This window comes from Leopardus geoffroyi, chromosome B4 (genome assembly GCF_018350155.1).
Source record: "Leopardus geoffroyi isolate Oge1 chromosome B4, O.geoffroyi_Oge1_pat1.0, whole genome shotgun sequence".
NCBI classification, from domain to species: domain Eukaryota; kingdom Metazoa; phylum Chordata; class Mammalia; order Carnivora; family Felidae; genus Leopardus; species Leopardus geoffroyi.
Window position 1 is genome coordinate 84,344,365 of NC_059341.1, and position 16,241 is coordinate 84,360,605.

A 16,241-nucleotide genomic window follows, 5' to 3' on the forward strand; every position below is an offset into this window, starting at 1 on the left:
ATCAAATGGAGTAGGGGCACATTTCCCAATCACACTTCTTGCTTTCTAGCTTCTTGAAGAAACCAGGGACACGGAGAGAAAGGCTAGCATGAAGTCAACCCTAAGTTGAAGGTGGAGGGGCCATGGCCCTTCCACTCAGTGAGGAAGCATGGTAAGGAGGGCTGGGATTGGAACTGAGGTTGCTGCAATCATCTTGCTTTGCTCTTAAAAGTCCGTAAAGCTCCCACTTCCTGTCCCCGCTCACAGAGGCCTGGCACCACTTCCAGGATGTCCTAAATTTAGGCAACTCTCACAGTCCCCTTAAAGAGAACCAGCAGCTGGGTATGGGCCCTCCCAAGTCCCATGCCCTTCTGCCAGCCTTGATGGACTCTGCCCTGCTCTAAGATTGCATCACCACCACCCGTACCTCTCTGGTTCCTCAGACATCGTAGCGACATGCCCTCCCCCCCAACCCCCCTCCGTGCTCCAGCCCTCCTCCACATTGTGCTCCAGTCCAACTGGACTCTGGGCGGCCAGCATAGGCAGGGTCAGGAGGTGACTTCCGTGCCCCGTGGCACTGCCACCTTGGCCTGGGCAGGAGGACTCCGCTCCTCTCCCACCCACAACCTCTCCTTGCTGTCCCAACCCTGTTGCTAGAAATAGAGGCCAGAGTTCTCCTTCTGGCCCAGAGATCCTGGAGAAATGACCATCAGAACTCACAGCTGTCTGATGAAAACTGTTGCAGCAGAGGTGGCCGGGCAAGCTAGAAAGACTAGAGGTATGGGGAAAATCGCCCTCCCCACCTAGCTCGTATGGAGTCCCTCCCCTGAGCCCCAGACCTTGGGGACTGAGCATGTGAAATCATTCTCTTTCTTGCATCATGCGTGTCCACATTGCCCCCCCACCCCCCTACCCCACCTCAAACTCAGTGACCAGGGCCAGATGGTGAAACCTGAGCTGGGGCGGGGTGGGGGGGACCTCCACCCCCTCCCCTGCAAGGACCTGATGGGCAGCACAGCTGGCCAATCCTGGGGCTCAGAGGGTAGGTCTGCTGGCTGACCACTAGGTGAGGGAGCCCCAGGTTGCGGCTCTAAAGAGGCCCCAGTCAGTAACCAGCCATGAGCTGTGAGGGTCAAACCTGCAGACTACGCTAAACTCAGCTACCCATAGGACCAGCCACCTACTGCCTTCCTGAGTCCCAGGAAAGAGAAGACAGGTGGCTCTACCCTTGGCCAAGGGTAGGTGTGGCACCGCTGTCTGCCTCTGCTGCGCCCTCATTGGCCTCCACGCAATCAGATCAACAGAAGGAGCAACTGCCATCCAAGGCTCCTGACCCAGCCCAGGGCCATTCACCAGGAGCATGGGGCTCCCTGATGGCCAGCGCCAGCTGGTGCTGCTGTGGGCACTTGTGTGGGCACAGGGGGCAGGGTCTGTCTGTCCCTCCTGCGGAGGTCCCACACTGGAGCCCCAAGCAGAACGTGCTCTGGTCCTGGAGCTAGCCAAGCAGCAGATCTTGGAGGGGCTGCACCTGACCAGTCGTCCCAGAATAACTCACCCTCCACCCCAGGCAGCGCTGACCAGAGCCCTCCGGAGACTGCAGCCAGGAAGTGTGGCTCCAGTGAATGGGGAGGAGGTCATCAGCTTTGCTACCATCACAGGTGGGTGAGGGAGAGAGCGAGGCAGAGAGCAGACCGGGAGAGGGAGGAGGACGGGGAGACTGATGGAAAAGGCAGACGGCGCAGGGTGTGGGAGGAGAAGTTGGGGCGGGGACTGGCTGCGGAGGACGGGGGACCCAAGACAGCCCCAGTTTCTTCTAAAGGTGGGTGCTAGGGAGAGCCGTGGGTAGGGCTTGCGGGGGTCTCCGAGGAGAGCTTTAGCTCTGCTCACATTCCTCCGTCCCTTCTCCATCTCCCTGGCAGAGCCTTCCACTTCCGCCTGCAGCTCCGTGCTCACCTTCCACCTGTCCACAGCTCAGTCCCGGCACCTGTACCACGCCCGCCTCTGGCTGCGTGTGCTCCCCACCTTTCCCGGCACTCTTTCCTTGAGGACCTTCAGGTGGAACCCAGGCAGGAGGCGCCGAGAGTCGCGCACCCTCCTGGCGGAGCACCAGATGACAACCCCAGGCTGGCACGCCCTGACTCTGCCCTCTAGTGGCTTGAGGGGTGAGGCTTCCGCTGTCCTGAAACTCCAGCTGGACTGCAGACTCCCAGGAGGCAACGCCACGGCTGCCCCACAGTGGCTCGTGGACACGGCGGGAGATGAGCGGCCCTTCCTGGAGCTTAAGATCTGGCCCAAGGGGCCTGGAGCAGGCCGCACCAGGAGGAGGACCCCTACCTGTGAGCCCGAGACCCCCTTATGTTGCAGGCGAGACCATTACGTAGACTTCCGGGAACTGGGATGGCGGGACTGGATCCTGCAGCCGGAGGGGTACCAGCTCAATTACTGCAGTGGACAGTGCCCCCCTCACCTGGCAGGCAGCCCGGGCATTGCTGCCTCCTTCCATTCTGCTGTCTTCAGCCTCCTCAAGGCCAACAACCCTTGGCCCTTGGGTACTTCCTGCTGTGTTCCTACTGCCCGAAGGCCCCTCTCTCTCCTCTACCTCGACCGCGATGGCAATGTGGTCAAGACAGATGTGCCAGATATGGTGGTGGAGGCCTGCGGCTGCAGCTAGCAAGAAGACCTGGGGATTTGGAGTAAAGAGATCAGTTGGGGGTTCCCAGGCAAAGGGCATCTGTGGCTGGAGACATTAGATTCCTGATCCACAGCCCCACCCAATGGGTGGGGTGGCAGTATGACTGGGTTGACCCCTAGGGGACCTGAATGGGCACGTGCTCGTCCAGACTCTTGCCTATTCCAGGTTGATGTGTAGGGAGATGGGGAAGGTGTGTCCTCTAAAGGAATCTACGCAGAAAGCATGATTGCTTACTCTAACCCCTATGAAAAGATGGCAGAGGTGAGGGAGGGACAGAGGGAGGGAAGGAGAAGGCAGAGAAAAATTACTTCGTCTTTCTCAAGAAGAGAAAGTCCTCAAGTGAGGGGAGGAAGAAGCAGACCAAGATCCCAGCAGGCTTGGGACAGGGGAAACAGGCTGGCCAAGGGTAGGAACTTTGGAAGAGCTCTAAGGGAGCGTCAAGAAAGAGATAGGCAAGGGGCTAAGAGGAGGTGTGTGGGAGAGCCCCAGAACTGGAAGTCAGGAGAGAGGGGTGCTGAGCCCAAGAAGTTCCCTGTTGTTTTCTTTTCCCAGCGGGGGACAGGACGCACTGGGGAGACAAATGTTTATACTTTCCTAATAAAAATGAGGGGAAAACCCAACAAGTATGAGTCATAAAGAAGGGCTGGGGTGATAGTCTAAAGGGATAGGTTTTCAAGGTAAGGTCTGGGGACCCCTGAAAGGTCCCTTGAGACCCTTTCAGGAGTGTTCACAAGGTCAAAACTACTTTTATAATAACACTAAGATGTTATTTGCCTTTTTTATTTTCATTTTCTTAAAAGTATACGGTGGAGTTTTCCAGAGGCTATGTGGCATGTGATTACATCATCTTTCTGACATCATTGTTAATGGGATGTGTGCTTGTGTACTCTTGTGTTACAAACTTTTTTTTCAGTTTAATTTCTAATATAGTACATTGATATGAACCACACAAACAAAAATTCAATAAATGCTAAGAGTGTAATGGGGGGTGCCTGGCTCTCTCAGTGGGTACAGCATGTGACTCTTAATCTCTGGGTCATGAGTTCAAGCCCCACATTGGGCATGGAACCTAATTAAAAAAAAAAAAAAAAAGTGTATCGAGGTCTTGAAATCAAAATGTTTGAGAATCACTGATCTAGAGACCTGGGTGAAGAGGAAAAAGCAGTGTGCTCTAAAAAAGCTTCCCTGAAAGAAAAGGCAGATGGCTGGGACAGGAGCATATGTAGGGTGACCAATGGTCTTACCTTCTTCTCCAGTGACCGTTGGTGTTGCCTGACCCTCTGGGTATAACTGATGTCTGGGCCAAATTCATATGGGGGAGGGAGGGTCAGACAGGACTCATGCTATGTTCCCCCACAGTTCCTACCTATATTTGTAGGGCCTCAGTCCTCTCCCTAGTTTTACCTTTTCCCCTTGACCCTCAGTCTGAACAGTTAACCTACTAAGTCTGCAGGCCCCAGGAGGTGGTTCTTGGAAGCAGAGCTAGGATGTGGGAGGTCTGTCTGAGGGGTGACAGGAAAGGAAGAGACTCCTTTTCCTCACCATGTTTTCTCCCCTTTCTCATAAAGAAAGGTCAGAGAGACTAAAATAGCTGCCCCTTCCCCTGCATCCAGTCACCATGGCAACACAAATCCAAAGGGACGGGGCACTCCCCTATCAGACACTACCATTCTGTACAAGCAGCCTCTTCTAGTGTGCCTTTGCATTTCTTAGGGCTCGTACAATCCCCTCCCTGGGCTCCTAACACGGCTTTGCTGGGGGGACTTGTTAAGCCTCCTACTTCTCCAGCTCCCCCAGTCTACTCCCCTTCCAGACTCTGAGAGAGTGTCATGTGCCAGAAAAGCCAGCAGAGGGCGCAGACAGCCTGGAAGCGCAGGAAGCCGGCCGCACGGAGGTGCGGTGGTGTCCGCAGTCTCCAAAACTTCGGGACGAGGGAGAGCGGGGGTTCTCAGAGGAACGGTGCTTCCATCCCAGGGTTCCTCAGTAGCCTTGTGAACCGCATACTCTGCGCCCAGATCCTCAGCCACTGCTTCTCTTTTTTATGCTCTGTAGACCCCTCACTAACAAGCCAACTGTTTCAGTGCCATTTGCACCAAACCCCAAATCTGTCCCAACCCCTTCATATGTTCCATTGAAAGAGTGAGGGGGGCAGATTAACTACAAGATGGCATAATGCTCAGTTTAGCACCAAAGTCGACGACACTACCTCCAATATTATCTTTCTCACATGGACTCTTTCGTCGCTTCTGCCCCACCCCCCCTCCCTAATATATTTCTTAGTTTTTTCAGGCTCTGGTTGGGGGCCTCTTCGTGGGCTGCCGATCCAAGGATCCATGCCGGGATTTATTGCCCACCACCAGCAGCGTGTTCAGCGGGGGGGGGGGGGGGGGGGGGTAGGCAGTATAGGGTCCCTCAAGGGAGGGGGAGGATCCTGGGGGTCCTGGGGGTGCAATAAGCCCGGCACCCCCTCTCTCGCTTTTAGCTACCCCGCCTCATCTTCCAGAACTGCAAGAGGGAGGGAAGTAGAAGGGAGGTGAGAGGCGAGCGGGAAGAGCGGCGGCGCGCCAGCTGCTTGAGCGAGAAAAAGTTTTTGCAAAAGGGAAAAAAAAAGTTTGCGCTTCTCGCGGGTGGTCCCGGCTCGCGGCCCGGCGGGCTGGGCCGGCGGGAGGGCTGGCGGCCAGGTTAGGGGGGGTGGGGGTGGCACTGAGGCTGCGCTGCCGTGGCCCTGTCCGCCCCCCCTCCCCACCGCACACCCCCCAGCCCAGACTCTAGCCCTGGACCGCGCATCCCGAGCCCAGCGCCCAGAAGGAGGTGAGAAGGGGGGCAGGCGGGGGACCACCTGGGAGCAGTGGGGGAGGGGGCCCGAGGGGATGCCCTGCTTGCGAGGGACTCTGCCCAGCGAAGAGGGAGACCTGGGGGACAGAGGCAAAAAGGGGGTGGGAGAGCCTGGGGTGAGGAATAGAAAGTTTGAAGAATTTTTTCATTTGTATCTCCTTTCTCTGTATCTTTTTTTTCTTCTGACAGTCTCTGTGTCTCTGTCTCAGGCAACCGTGGATCTCTTTGTCTGTCTCCGCCTCTCCCATATATTAGAAACATCTCACTTTCATGAGGTTGGGATGAAGAGGCTGGAGGGACGGCTAGCTGGAGGTCTGCGTGGTAGACAGGCAGCTCCAGGTGTGTCCTGAGCGCCGGCAGGAGGACGTCAGTGTTTCTGAAAGGAGGGAACAGCTAAGGAGAGAGCCCTAGGTGGGGTGGGGATGGGTGTGTGTGAGGCGACAAAACCAATGGGGGACGGCTAGGCTTGAACCCTGACCTGTCTTGTGACAGATGTGCTTGCTGGTGCATGTGTTCTGAGGAAAAGGAGTGTCTTCTCGACTAGGAAGGGGGCTGGAGGGGCCAGTGTCCAGTTTAGGCCCTAGAAAGACTCCTCAAGGAATTCGGACTCCCGAGTCCCAAGGGCCGTGGACGGGGTGCTAAGGAGGAGCTGAGGAGACCTTGTCTTGACCCTCTGACCTCAGGACCACCAGGACGGCTGGGGCCAGCCGCAGGGAGACCCCTACTGGGACTGGGCGGGACCACTGGCCACTGCCTGCCTATGTTTCCCGTTGGACACCCCCCCCCCCTCCCGAACGGGAGCCGGGGGCCGAGGCCCCTCCTCTGGCTCAGACCACCCTGCCTGCCCTTGCTCCCCGCTCTGAAGCCTCTTTCAGGCCCGGTGACCCCGAAACAATCCGCCCTGGGCAGCTAGCTTTGGGGATAGGATTAGGGAAAGGGGATCCCATAGTGACTGGGGAGTTAAGGTTTTGGGGGCTGGCGACCTGGGGTCTTCATAAGACAGGTCTTTACCGTCTAGTGGAAGGAGAAGGCGGGGCAATTTCCCGGGGGAGTTGTAAAGGGCCGGAATTAGGGTGGTTTTCCCTATGGGGGCGGGGCCCAGAGACCCCCCCCCCCCCATTAGCTCCCCGGCTTCCCCAGCCAGGCGGTACAGACCCGCCCTTGACGTCACTCAGGGGTTCCCGGGGGTCTGGAGGGGTTAACCCTTGGGAAGCCAGATGTGATAATCAGGAACCCAAGGTGTCCTGACCCCTCCCTTTCCCGATACACACCTTATTTTATTTACCCAGTCACTTTCTGTCCCTATAGTTTGTGGATTCTTCTTTCTTTTCCACCCACTGGGACACCCACTCTCCAGCAGTGCCCCCCACCCTGGGCGCCACTACCAGCCTTCTGGATGCACTAGGGGGAGGAGGGAAGAATGTGTCCCGCCTCTCAACTCCCCCCGCCCTCCCTCCACCGCGGCTCGCTCGACTGGGCTCCCGGGGCGGGCGGGGGAAGCGGAGCTGTCTGCAGCCAGAGCCTGCGGCGGCGACTTGGGTGGGCCGAGGAGGCACGGGGGCGGGGAAGGCGGGACCGGGAGGAGGGGGGCGGGGCCTACTCCTGGGAGTTGGGGAGCGGGGGTGCGAGGGGGACTCTGGAAAATAGGGAGACACAGAAGATGATTCAAGGCTCCAGCAGGGGAACCCTAGAGCTCCCTGCCCCATCCTGCGCTTTCATCCACACCCCAGAAAAACTTGACTGAAGCTGGAAAAGTTGGCGAAATTTTCCTGTCACTAGTGTGAAGGGGAGACGTGGGTGGGCTGCGGCATGCGTGGGCGAAGAGGGATGTTGCCCCATTTACATCGCGACTCCCCTGCGGCTGGGCAGTGGCACTGAAAGGTGACTGAGTAGGCACGTTTGGGGGAGTCTCTTTAGTGTTTGGGGGGTCGTTTGCAAACCCCGCCTCCTTCCCCTGGGTGAGTCATAGAGGAAGGAGGCGGGAGAAGTGTCCCCCCATCCAGCTGCCAGCCAGCTGTGCCCCCCCCCCCCCCACACACATAGTGCCAAGGTCGAGTTGGGAGGTCTTGGATGCGGGATCCAGCTCTCCGCAGGGAAAGGAGGAGTTAGGAAGCATACAACCCAGGCTGTGGAGCTTGGGCTGGGTCCTGGGGTCCGGGTTCCGCTCCCCATCTTACCCCGCCCTCACCCTAAATCCCAGCATCCCGGGATCACCCACCGCGCCGGCCGGCCCGCTCCCGGTCGTTCTCCACCCTACCCCGCCCCACCCCACCCTCAGTCCCGGGAGACCAGAAAACCCGGGGTGGAACAAAAACTGGAGTTTGAGGAGAAGAGCGGACAGCAGCACCCTCTCCTCCCTCACAACTCTTCTCTAATGGATGGTGACTTTGTTTTTTCATTCTTCCAAAGCCTTCTCTTACAGTCCCTTTCCTGTTTCCCCCAAATAGACCAAAAGAATTAGATGGGTGCCCAGATTCAAACCACCCCAGAATAACACCAGTTTCCACTCTTTGTACTCAACAGACCCGGGAGGCTTCCCTCAGAAACCTTATCCCCTTCTATACACAGTTTCTGTCTTAGAGAGAAAAAGGCAGATCTTCCTTGCTCCCTCCGGGCCCCAATCAGCCGCTCAGTCTGGGCTGTGGCGAGAGCTCCCTCTGCTGGATACTGGAGAAATTGTGGACGGGTTGTCCCCGGGCTGGAACAAATGAAGGAAAGGGAAAGGGGCTTCGCAGCGCTTGAAGTTAGATGCTCAGCATGAGTTCCCCCATCCCACCCCTCAAAGCTGGCCCATTGTCACAGCAAGAAGAAATAGAGGCCCCATGGTATAAAATCGCTTGAGGCTCATATAGGCTCAATTAGTCCATGACATTCCCCCACCACCCCACACACACACTCGCACTCGCATAGACCACCCAGGCAAAGATCCCACTCAGTTCCCACAAAGATCCCCAAGAGTGCCTCTGACTCTTTGGGACTTCTTTTCTTACCCTCACCCTGTCTGCGTGATGCTCGATTCAATTTGATTTCCTGTGGCAGTTGTCTTAGAGGGACTCTGCCTGGGGTTCTATACCTTAGTTATCTGACCTTCCCTGTTTCCTTCCTGCCTTTATAACCTGCAGATCTCCCTTCCCCTCCTGCAGTGTCCCCACACTCGCCTCTGAGACACCATGTTCAACTCGATGACCCCACCGCCAGTCAGTAGCTATGGCGAGCCCTGCTGTCTCCGGCCCCTCCCCAGTCAGGCCCCCAGTATGGGGACAGAAGGTCAGTGCAAATACCAATCTCTGGGTCTTGAGGACTGGCAGCTCTCTCAGTCGGCCTCAGGGGTCCCTCTTCCATTTCCTACCCCATGCCAGTTTCCAATCCATAAGAAGATTTGAGGCTTCGTGTTGTAGAGGCTTGGAATATGAGATCAGGCCTCTTCCTGGGGTTTCAACGTGAGGCCTTACGTGTCCCCCATTCTTATTACTCATTCTGGCCGTCTCTTTTTTCTAGGACTGCCCGGTCTGCCCTTCTGCCATCAGGCCAACCTCATGTCTGGCCCCCACAGTTATGGGCCAGCCAGGGAGACCAACAGCTGCACTGAGGGTGAGGCCTCAAGCAATATCTCTTCCTTTTCTGCCCCTCTGGGACTTGTCCCAAATAAAAGAGTGGGTGGGGGGTGGGCAGGGGCTCTAACTTGGAAGAGGAAATGCTTGGAGATCGGAGCAAGGGATCAGAGCATGATCAAGAAGTCACAGATGGCATCAGTAGGGCAAAGCAGAGTCAAGTGTCATTTTTTGTTTGAATCAGGACCCATGGGTTGGGTGTATGGAGACACACGCCCCATTTACTATAGCTGTCTTCCCTGTTTCCTGCCCCAGCCGCACTCTTTCCTCCTCCCCGAAGTGCAGTCAAGTTGACCAAGAAGCGGGCACTCTCCATCTCACCTCTGTCCGACGCCAGCCTGGACCTGCAGACAGTTATCCGCACCTCCCCCAGCTCCCTTGTGGCCTTCATCAACTCACGCTGTGCATCTCCCGGGGGCTCCTATGGTCACCTCTCCATCAGCACCATGAGGTGCAGATAGCCTTGGGCTAAGAGGCCCCCCTAAAGACCCTACCAAACCCTACTAAAAGCCTCAAGCCCTCCAAAGCACTTCCCTGGAACTGCCTCAGCCACTTCCCATACCATCTTTCCGAAACACTCCAAATAGCCCAAGAACTCCTGCAACTTTCTGAGCTGACAGTCCTAAGTAACTCCTTATCCTCCTCCTCCTCCTCCTCAGCCCATCTCTGGGATTCCCACCCCAGATGAATCACCAAAAAGGGACCTCGCCTTCCTTCGGAGTCCAGCCCTGTGGTCCCCATGACCCCACCCAGGGTGGGATGATGCCGCATCCTCAGTCCCGGGGACCCCTCCCAACTTGCCAGGTGAGAGTCCTCATGTCGCCACTCAGTTTCCCTCAGCTCAGAGCGGGTGGTGGTGGACTTTATGGGGCAAGGTGAAGGAAGGACAGGGGATATAAAAGTTTTCAGCAGCAGAGAAATAAAGGGGTATTGTTGCCGGGGTTCACATGTTGGGGCTGAATCCTACTCTTCCAAATGAGACCCCCCCACCTTTTGCCCATCCCAGTGCAGTCTGAGGAGGAAGTCTCTTCTAAACCCAGGGGTTCCAGCTGCTTGGGTGGGGGCACTCAGGGCAGGAAGACCTGGCTGGGCTCCCTCTTCCTTCTGCCCACTTCTACCTTCATCACCCTCACCTCTTCCCTTGGGGAAGCTGAAGTCTGAGCTGGACCTGATGGTTAGCAAGTGCCCAGAGGAGCCCTTGGAGGGTGATATGTCCAGCCCCAACTCCACAGGCACACAGGTAAGAGGGGCTGACTTTGCCTCTGAAGCCTGAGCTAAACAAAAGCCGTCACCCGAGTGACCCTAGGATCATATCTTCCGCCCTAGGATCCCCTGCTGGGGATGCTGGATGGGCGGGAGGACCTGGAGAGAGAGGAAAAGCCTGAGCCTGAATCCGTGTATGAGACTGACTGCCGCTGGGATGGCTGCAGCCAGGAATTTGACTCCCAGGAGCAGCTGGTGCACGTGAGCCCCAGGGGGTAACAGGAATGCTGGCTGGATCTTGTAGGACATTCTGGTGGGACCTTGTGGAATCAGGTTAAGGGCAGGAGGTCAGGATCCTGAGGTCAGAGGTTGAGTGCCTGGTGCAGCAGGCAGAAACTCAGGAGCTATAGCTTTGTTTTGGAAACTCTGGAAGAACTGAGAGGCGGGTTCTGGAGTTCTCTCTGCCCCTTCCCCCTGGGAAGTGAAGCCTTGGGGGAATATGGTGGGATGGAGAGGTCAAGGGAAGGTCTGTTTTGCATCTTGATGGCATAAGGGATCCTCAGAGAGCCTCTGTGTCTCCTCCTTCAGCACATCAACAGTGAGCACATCCATGGGGAGCGGAAAGAGTTCGTGTGCCACTGGGGGGGCTGCTCCAGGGAGCTGAGGCCCTTCAAAGCCCAGTATATGCTGGTGGTCCACATGCGCAGACACACGGGCGAGAAGCCACACAAGTGCACGGTGAGGCACCCACTTTCCAAGCTCAGGGTCCCTCCCTAAACTGGGGCTCCCCACCAAGGCAGAGCTCATAGGACTCTCATGGATCCTAGGCACTTTTGCCTTCATTGGCCACTTCGTCCATAAACAAGTATTTAAAAACTGTATATTATGACTGTGTTAGTATAAAAACGAACGTATTGATATTGCATATTAGGACATTCCCTGGACCTAAAAGTTATTTTTCCCTTGCTTTTAAAAGAAATTAGAGGGGCTCCTGGGGGGCTCAGTTGGTTAAACGTCCGACTGCGGCTCAGATCATGATCTAGCGGTCCGTGAGTCCGAGCACTGCATCGGGCTCTGTGCTGACAGCTCGGAGTCTGGAGCCTGCTTCAGATTCTGTGTCTCCCTATCTCTCTGCCCCTCCCTCTCTGACTTGTGCCCTTTCTCTCTCTCTCAAAAATAAATAAACCTTAAAAAATTTTTTTTTCATTAAAAGAAATTAGAGGCGCCTGGGTGGCTTAGCTGGTTGAGCATCCAACTCTTGATTTCAGCTCAGATCATGGTCTCATGGTTGTGGGATCGAACCCTGCTGGGCATGGAGCCTGCTTGAGTCTCTCTCTCTCTCTCTCTCTCTCTCTGTCACCTCTGCCCCTTCCCCCCAAGTGTGCATACTCTCTTTCTTTCTCGAATAAATAAATAAGAATAAAAGAGGTTAAAACATTTTTGTGGGCCCCTGAAAGTACTCTGGGCCCTCAGCACTGTGCCTACCACTCTACCTAACGGAGAAGGGAGAAGCTCTGTGTCAAGGACATAATACACTCCCTGAAGACCCCATCCTAAGGCAGTCTCAGATCCTTGTACAGGGAGATCTGCTCCGGCTTGACCAGGAGATGCTCATTGCCTCATCTCCGTGTCCCTGCAGCCAGAGTGACTCTAGCTTCTTGTTTCTCCAGCTCTTGCCTGCCCTTGTCCCTGAATTTTGGGAACTGCTCTCCCATCTTGAGTTATATTCTCTAATGCACATCCCTTTTGAGGTTTACAGTTCTTCTAATCTCCATGTCCTTCTGTCTGAGAGCTATCTTTTGACCCCAACATCCCCTAGTTTGAGGGGTGCCGGAAGTCATACTCACGCCTTGAAAATCTGAAGACACACCTGCGATCACACACGGGTGAGAAGCCATACATGTGTGAGCACGAGGGCTGCAGTAAAGCCTTCAGCAATGCCAGTGACCGAGCCAAGCACCAGAATCGGACCCACTCCAATGAGGTGAATGCCCCACCTAAAAGACCCTCCCCACTTGAGAAGCCAGCTACTGGGGAGATTCCCCCGTAAGAAATCCCTTAGCCCAGCACCCGTTCCACAGAGGTGAGTCCCCACCCCACCCCTGCCCCCTACAACTTAATTCACCTGGATAAGGCCTTTCTGAAACCAAGAATTTCCACTTACCATCCCCACCCCCTACCTCTAACCAGCCAAAGGGCCAACCTAAATAGACCCGTTCTAACTGGAGGAGACACCTGGTCCCTTCAACTCCTGACTTTATGAGGCCTCACGGATCTGGGCTGTCAGTTTTCCTAATCTTCCCCTTGACCCTCTTGTTTTTCACTCCAAGGGTCCCGCTCTCCTTAGTTCCTCGGGGCGTTGTGCATTTCTCCCTGATGCCCTCGTCCCTACTCGATGCCACCTCTGCTTCCCGTTCCTTCTGCACTCTCCCGCTTTGATTTCTTTGCCTGCTGTCTTCACTGTCCACTCAACAGAAGCCGTATGTGTGTAAGCTCCCCGGCTGCACCAAACGTTACACAGATCCCAGCTCACTTCGGAAACATGTCAAGACAGTGCACGGTCCTGATGCCCATGTGACCAAGCGGCACCGAGGAGACGGCCCCCTGCCCAGGGCATCATCCCTTTCCACAGTGGAGCCCAAGAGGGAGCGGGATGGAGGCCCCATCAGGGAAGAGAGCAGACTGACCGTGCCCGAGGGCACCGTGGTGAGCCGGCCTGGGTGACCCCTGCCTCCAGGCCCCATCTGCCCGGCCCACGTTCTTCTAGTCCCTTCCAACTCTTCCATGTCCTCTGTAAATCAGTCTTCTGTGCACAGTCCTCTAGTCTCTTGTGCCAGTGGTGCTCCTTGGGCTACCCCAAATTGAGAGATTTTAGTGTAATTAGTTAATCAGTTTAACAAACTCTTATATGGGGCTTGGTATATTACTCTAATTTATGTATGGTTTACATGCATGATTCACATGTAATATGTTTATAATTTCATATACGCACAACAACTTCATGATAAAGGGACTTATTTTCCGCATTTTCAGATGATGAAACTCAGGCATAGACAAATTGTCCAAGGTCACAGAACTAAGTGCGAATTTGAACCCAGGCAGTCTGTGCTCCAGTCTAGGCTCTTCTTAGGGAACTGGGGGGAAGTGGAGAGGGGCCACCCTCAGACCTCATTTTCCCCACAGAAGCCACAGCCCAGCCCTGGAGCCCAGTCGTCCTGCAGCAGCGACCACTCCCCAGCAGGCAGTGCAGCTAATACAGATAGTGGTGTGGAAATGACTGGAAATGCGGGGGGCAGCACTGAGGACCTGTCCAGCTTGGATGAGGGGCCTTGCATTGCTGGCACCGGTCTGTCCACTCTTCGCCGCCTTGAGAACCTCAGACTGGACCAGCTACATCAGCTTCGACCAGTAGGACCCCGGGGCCTCAAACTGCCCAGCCTGACCCATACTGGTGAGACCTGGGTGTGGGAATAGTTGCTGGGCTGAGATCTGGACCTCCTCTGAAGTCAGGAGGACTTCACCCTTCAGGGCTGCCCTATATACCTTTGTACAATTAGGAAAAGGTCCCCTTTCCTCAAGACGCTTCCTTCCATCTATCAGGTAATTGCGATATACAAAGTCTATAATGTGAATGCCTAGGGCTGTGCAGTGTGCAACCTATACAACTGTTCATGGTGGTTCTGAATCCCTGGTGACCCAGATGTAGAAAGGGCATGGGAGGAGACAGAACTGATTGGTCAGCATTAAGGAGCCTGTCGCTGGGATTCCGGGACAAGGCTGTCCCCATGAGGGAGGCAGGGTGAGATGCAGAGGGCTCCCTGACCATCCCGTCTTTTCTCCTTATCACTTGTAGGCACCCCTGTGTCCCGCCGTCTGGGGCCCCCACTTTCTCTTGACCGCCGCAGCAGCAGCTCCAGCAGTGTCAGTTCAGCTTATACTGTCAGCCGCCGTTCCTCCTTGGCCTCCCCTTTCCCCCCTGGCTCCCCACCAGAGAATGGGGCATCTTCTTTGCCCGGCCTCACGCCTGCCCAGCACTACCTGCTCCGGGCAAGATATGCTTCAGCCAGGGGAGGTGGTACCCCACCCACGGCAGCAGCCAGCCTGGATCAGATGGGGAATCTTCCCGCACCTTCCTGGAGAAGCCGAGCTGAGTATCCAGGATACAACCCCAATGTAGGGGTCACCCGCAGGGCCAGTGACCCAGCCCGGGCTGTTGACCGTCCTGCCCCAGCCAGAGTCCAGCGGTTCAAGAGCTTGGGTTGTGTCCACACACCCCCCACTGTGGGGGGAGGACGGAACTTCGATCCCCAACTCCCAACCACTGTCTACTCACCACAGCCCCCCAGCATCACTGAGAATGTTGCCATGGACACCAGAGGGCTGCGGGAGGAGCCAGAAGGTGGGACCTCCATGATAGGCAGTGGTCTAACCCCCTATATGGACTTCCCACCTACTGATACTTTGGGATATGGGGGACCTGAGGGGGCAGTGGCTGAGCCTTATGGAGCTAGGGGTCCAGGCTCCCTGCCTCTTGGGCCTGGTCCACCCACCAACTATGGGCCAAACCCCTGTCCCCAGCAGGTCTCCTATCCTGAACCCACCCCTGAACCATGGAGTGAGTTCCCTTCCCACTCTGGGCTGTACCCAAGCCCCAAGGCTCCAGCTGGAGTCTACAGCCAGTGTCCTCGTCTTGAACATTATGGACAAGTGCAGGTCAAGCCAGAACAGGGGTGTCCAGTGGGTTCTGATTCCACAGGACTGGCACCCTGCCTCAATGCCCACCCCAGTGAGGGGCCTCCTCGCCCACAGCCTCTGTTCTCCCACTACCCCCAGCCTCCCCCTCCCCAGTATCCCCAGTCAGGTGCCTATACCCAGCCACCCTCTGATTATCTTTCTTCAGAACCCAGGTCTGGCCTGGATTTTGATTCCCCCACTCACTCCACAGGACAACTCAAGGCTCAGCTTGTGTGTAATTATGTTCAGTCTCAACAGGAACTGCTATGGGAGGGTGGGGGCAGGGGAGATCTCCCAGTCCAGGAACCTCTCTACCAGAGTCCCAAGTTTCTGGGGGGTTCCCAGGTTAGCCCAAGTCCTGCCAAGGCCCCATTGGCCACATATGGACCGGGCTTTGCACCTAACTTGCCCAGTCACAAGTCAGGTTCCTATCCCACCCCTCCACCGTGCCATGAAAATTTTGCAGTGGGGGCAAACAAGGCTTCCCATAGGGCAGCAGCACCACCCCGACTTCTGCCCCCACTGACTACTTGCTATGGGACCCTCAAGGCAGGGGGCATGAACCCCAGCTGTGGTCATCCCGAGGTGGGCAGGCTGGGAGGGGGTCCTGCCTTGTACGCTCCTCCTGAAGGGCAGGTGTGCAACCCTCTGGACTCTCTTGACCTTGACAACACTCAGCTGGACTTTGTGGCTATTCTGGATGAGGCCCAGGGGCTGAGTCCTCCTCCTTCACATGACCAAGGGGACAGCTCTGAACATACCCCACCTCCCTCTGGGCCCGCCAACATGGCTGTGGGCAACATGAGTATCTTACTGGGATCCCTGCCTGGGGAGACACAATTCCTCAACTCTAGTGCCTAAAGAGTGGGGAATCCCAGTAATCACAGATCCATTTCCTGAAGGGTTTCCATCCCCACAGAGAAGTAGGGAGGAGGAGCCATAGCCCCTGGGATGCCCCAGGGATGGGGGGTATGGGTGGGGGCTGTACATCTTCTGTATGTGTTTGGGGGAGGAATTTGATAATGACACTGTTTCTGGATAATAAAGGAACTGCATCAGAAAGAGCCCTGCTTTACAAGTTACTCTCTTAGGGGAGGGGTGATGACAGGGAAAGAAGAGAAGCAGGGCTTAATCCACCCACTTCCCTCTTTAGAGAGGCTCCCTCGCTCCATCCCAAATCCCTCAGG

The 16,241-nt window shown here is 56.0% G+C and overlaps 2 protein-coding genes across 9 annotated transcripts; both read left to right on the plus strand.

Moving 5' to 3' along the window:
• Positions 1–501: 501 nt before the first annotated feature.
• INHBE (inhibin subunit beta E) lies at positions 502–3,653 on the plus strand. Its single transcript, XM_045464116.1, has 2 exons — positions 502–1,637; positions 1,899–3,653. Exons 1-2 carry the CDS (start codon positions 1,340–1,342, stop codon positions 2,648–2,650), a joined length of 1,050 nt encoding a protein of 349 aa, XP_045320072.1. The 5' UTR covers positions 502–1,339; the 3' UTR covers positions 2,651–3,653.
• Positions 3,654–5,083: 1,430 nt separating this feature from the next.
• GLI1 (GLI family zinc finger 1) lies at positions 5,084–16,118 on the plus strand. 8 transcript variants are annotated; one of them, XM_045464368.1, is made up of 13 exons: positions 5,084–5,482; positions 5,696–5,845; positions 8,650–8,773; positions 9,005–9,097; positions 9,373–9,568; positions 9,777–9,921; positions 10,268–10,357; positions 10,444–10,581; positions 10,909–11,058; positions 12,140–12,304; positions 12,796–13,026; positions 13,504–13,771; positions 14,174–16,118. In XM_045464368.1, the coding sequence occupies exons 3-13, from the start codon at positions 8,677–8,679 to the stop codon at positions 15,913–15,915; spliced, it is 3,315 nt and encodes a 1,104-aa protein (XP_045320324.1). In that variant the 5' UTR covers positions 5,084–5,482; positions 5,696–5,845; positions 8,650–8,676; the 3' UTR covers positions 15,916–16,118. The 8 variants fall into 8 exon arrangements, with proteins under 8 accessions (XP_045320324.1, XP_045320328.1, XP_045320329.1 ...); XM_045464372.1 differs by having other exon boundaries at positions 5,716–5,917; XM_045464373.1 differs by having other exon boundaries at positions 5,716–5,845; positions 8,629–8,773.
• Positions 16,119–16,241: the final 123 nt, after the last annotated feature.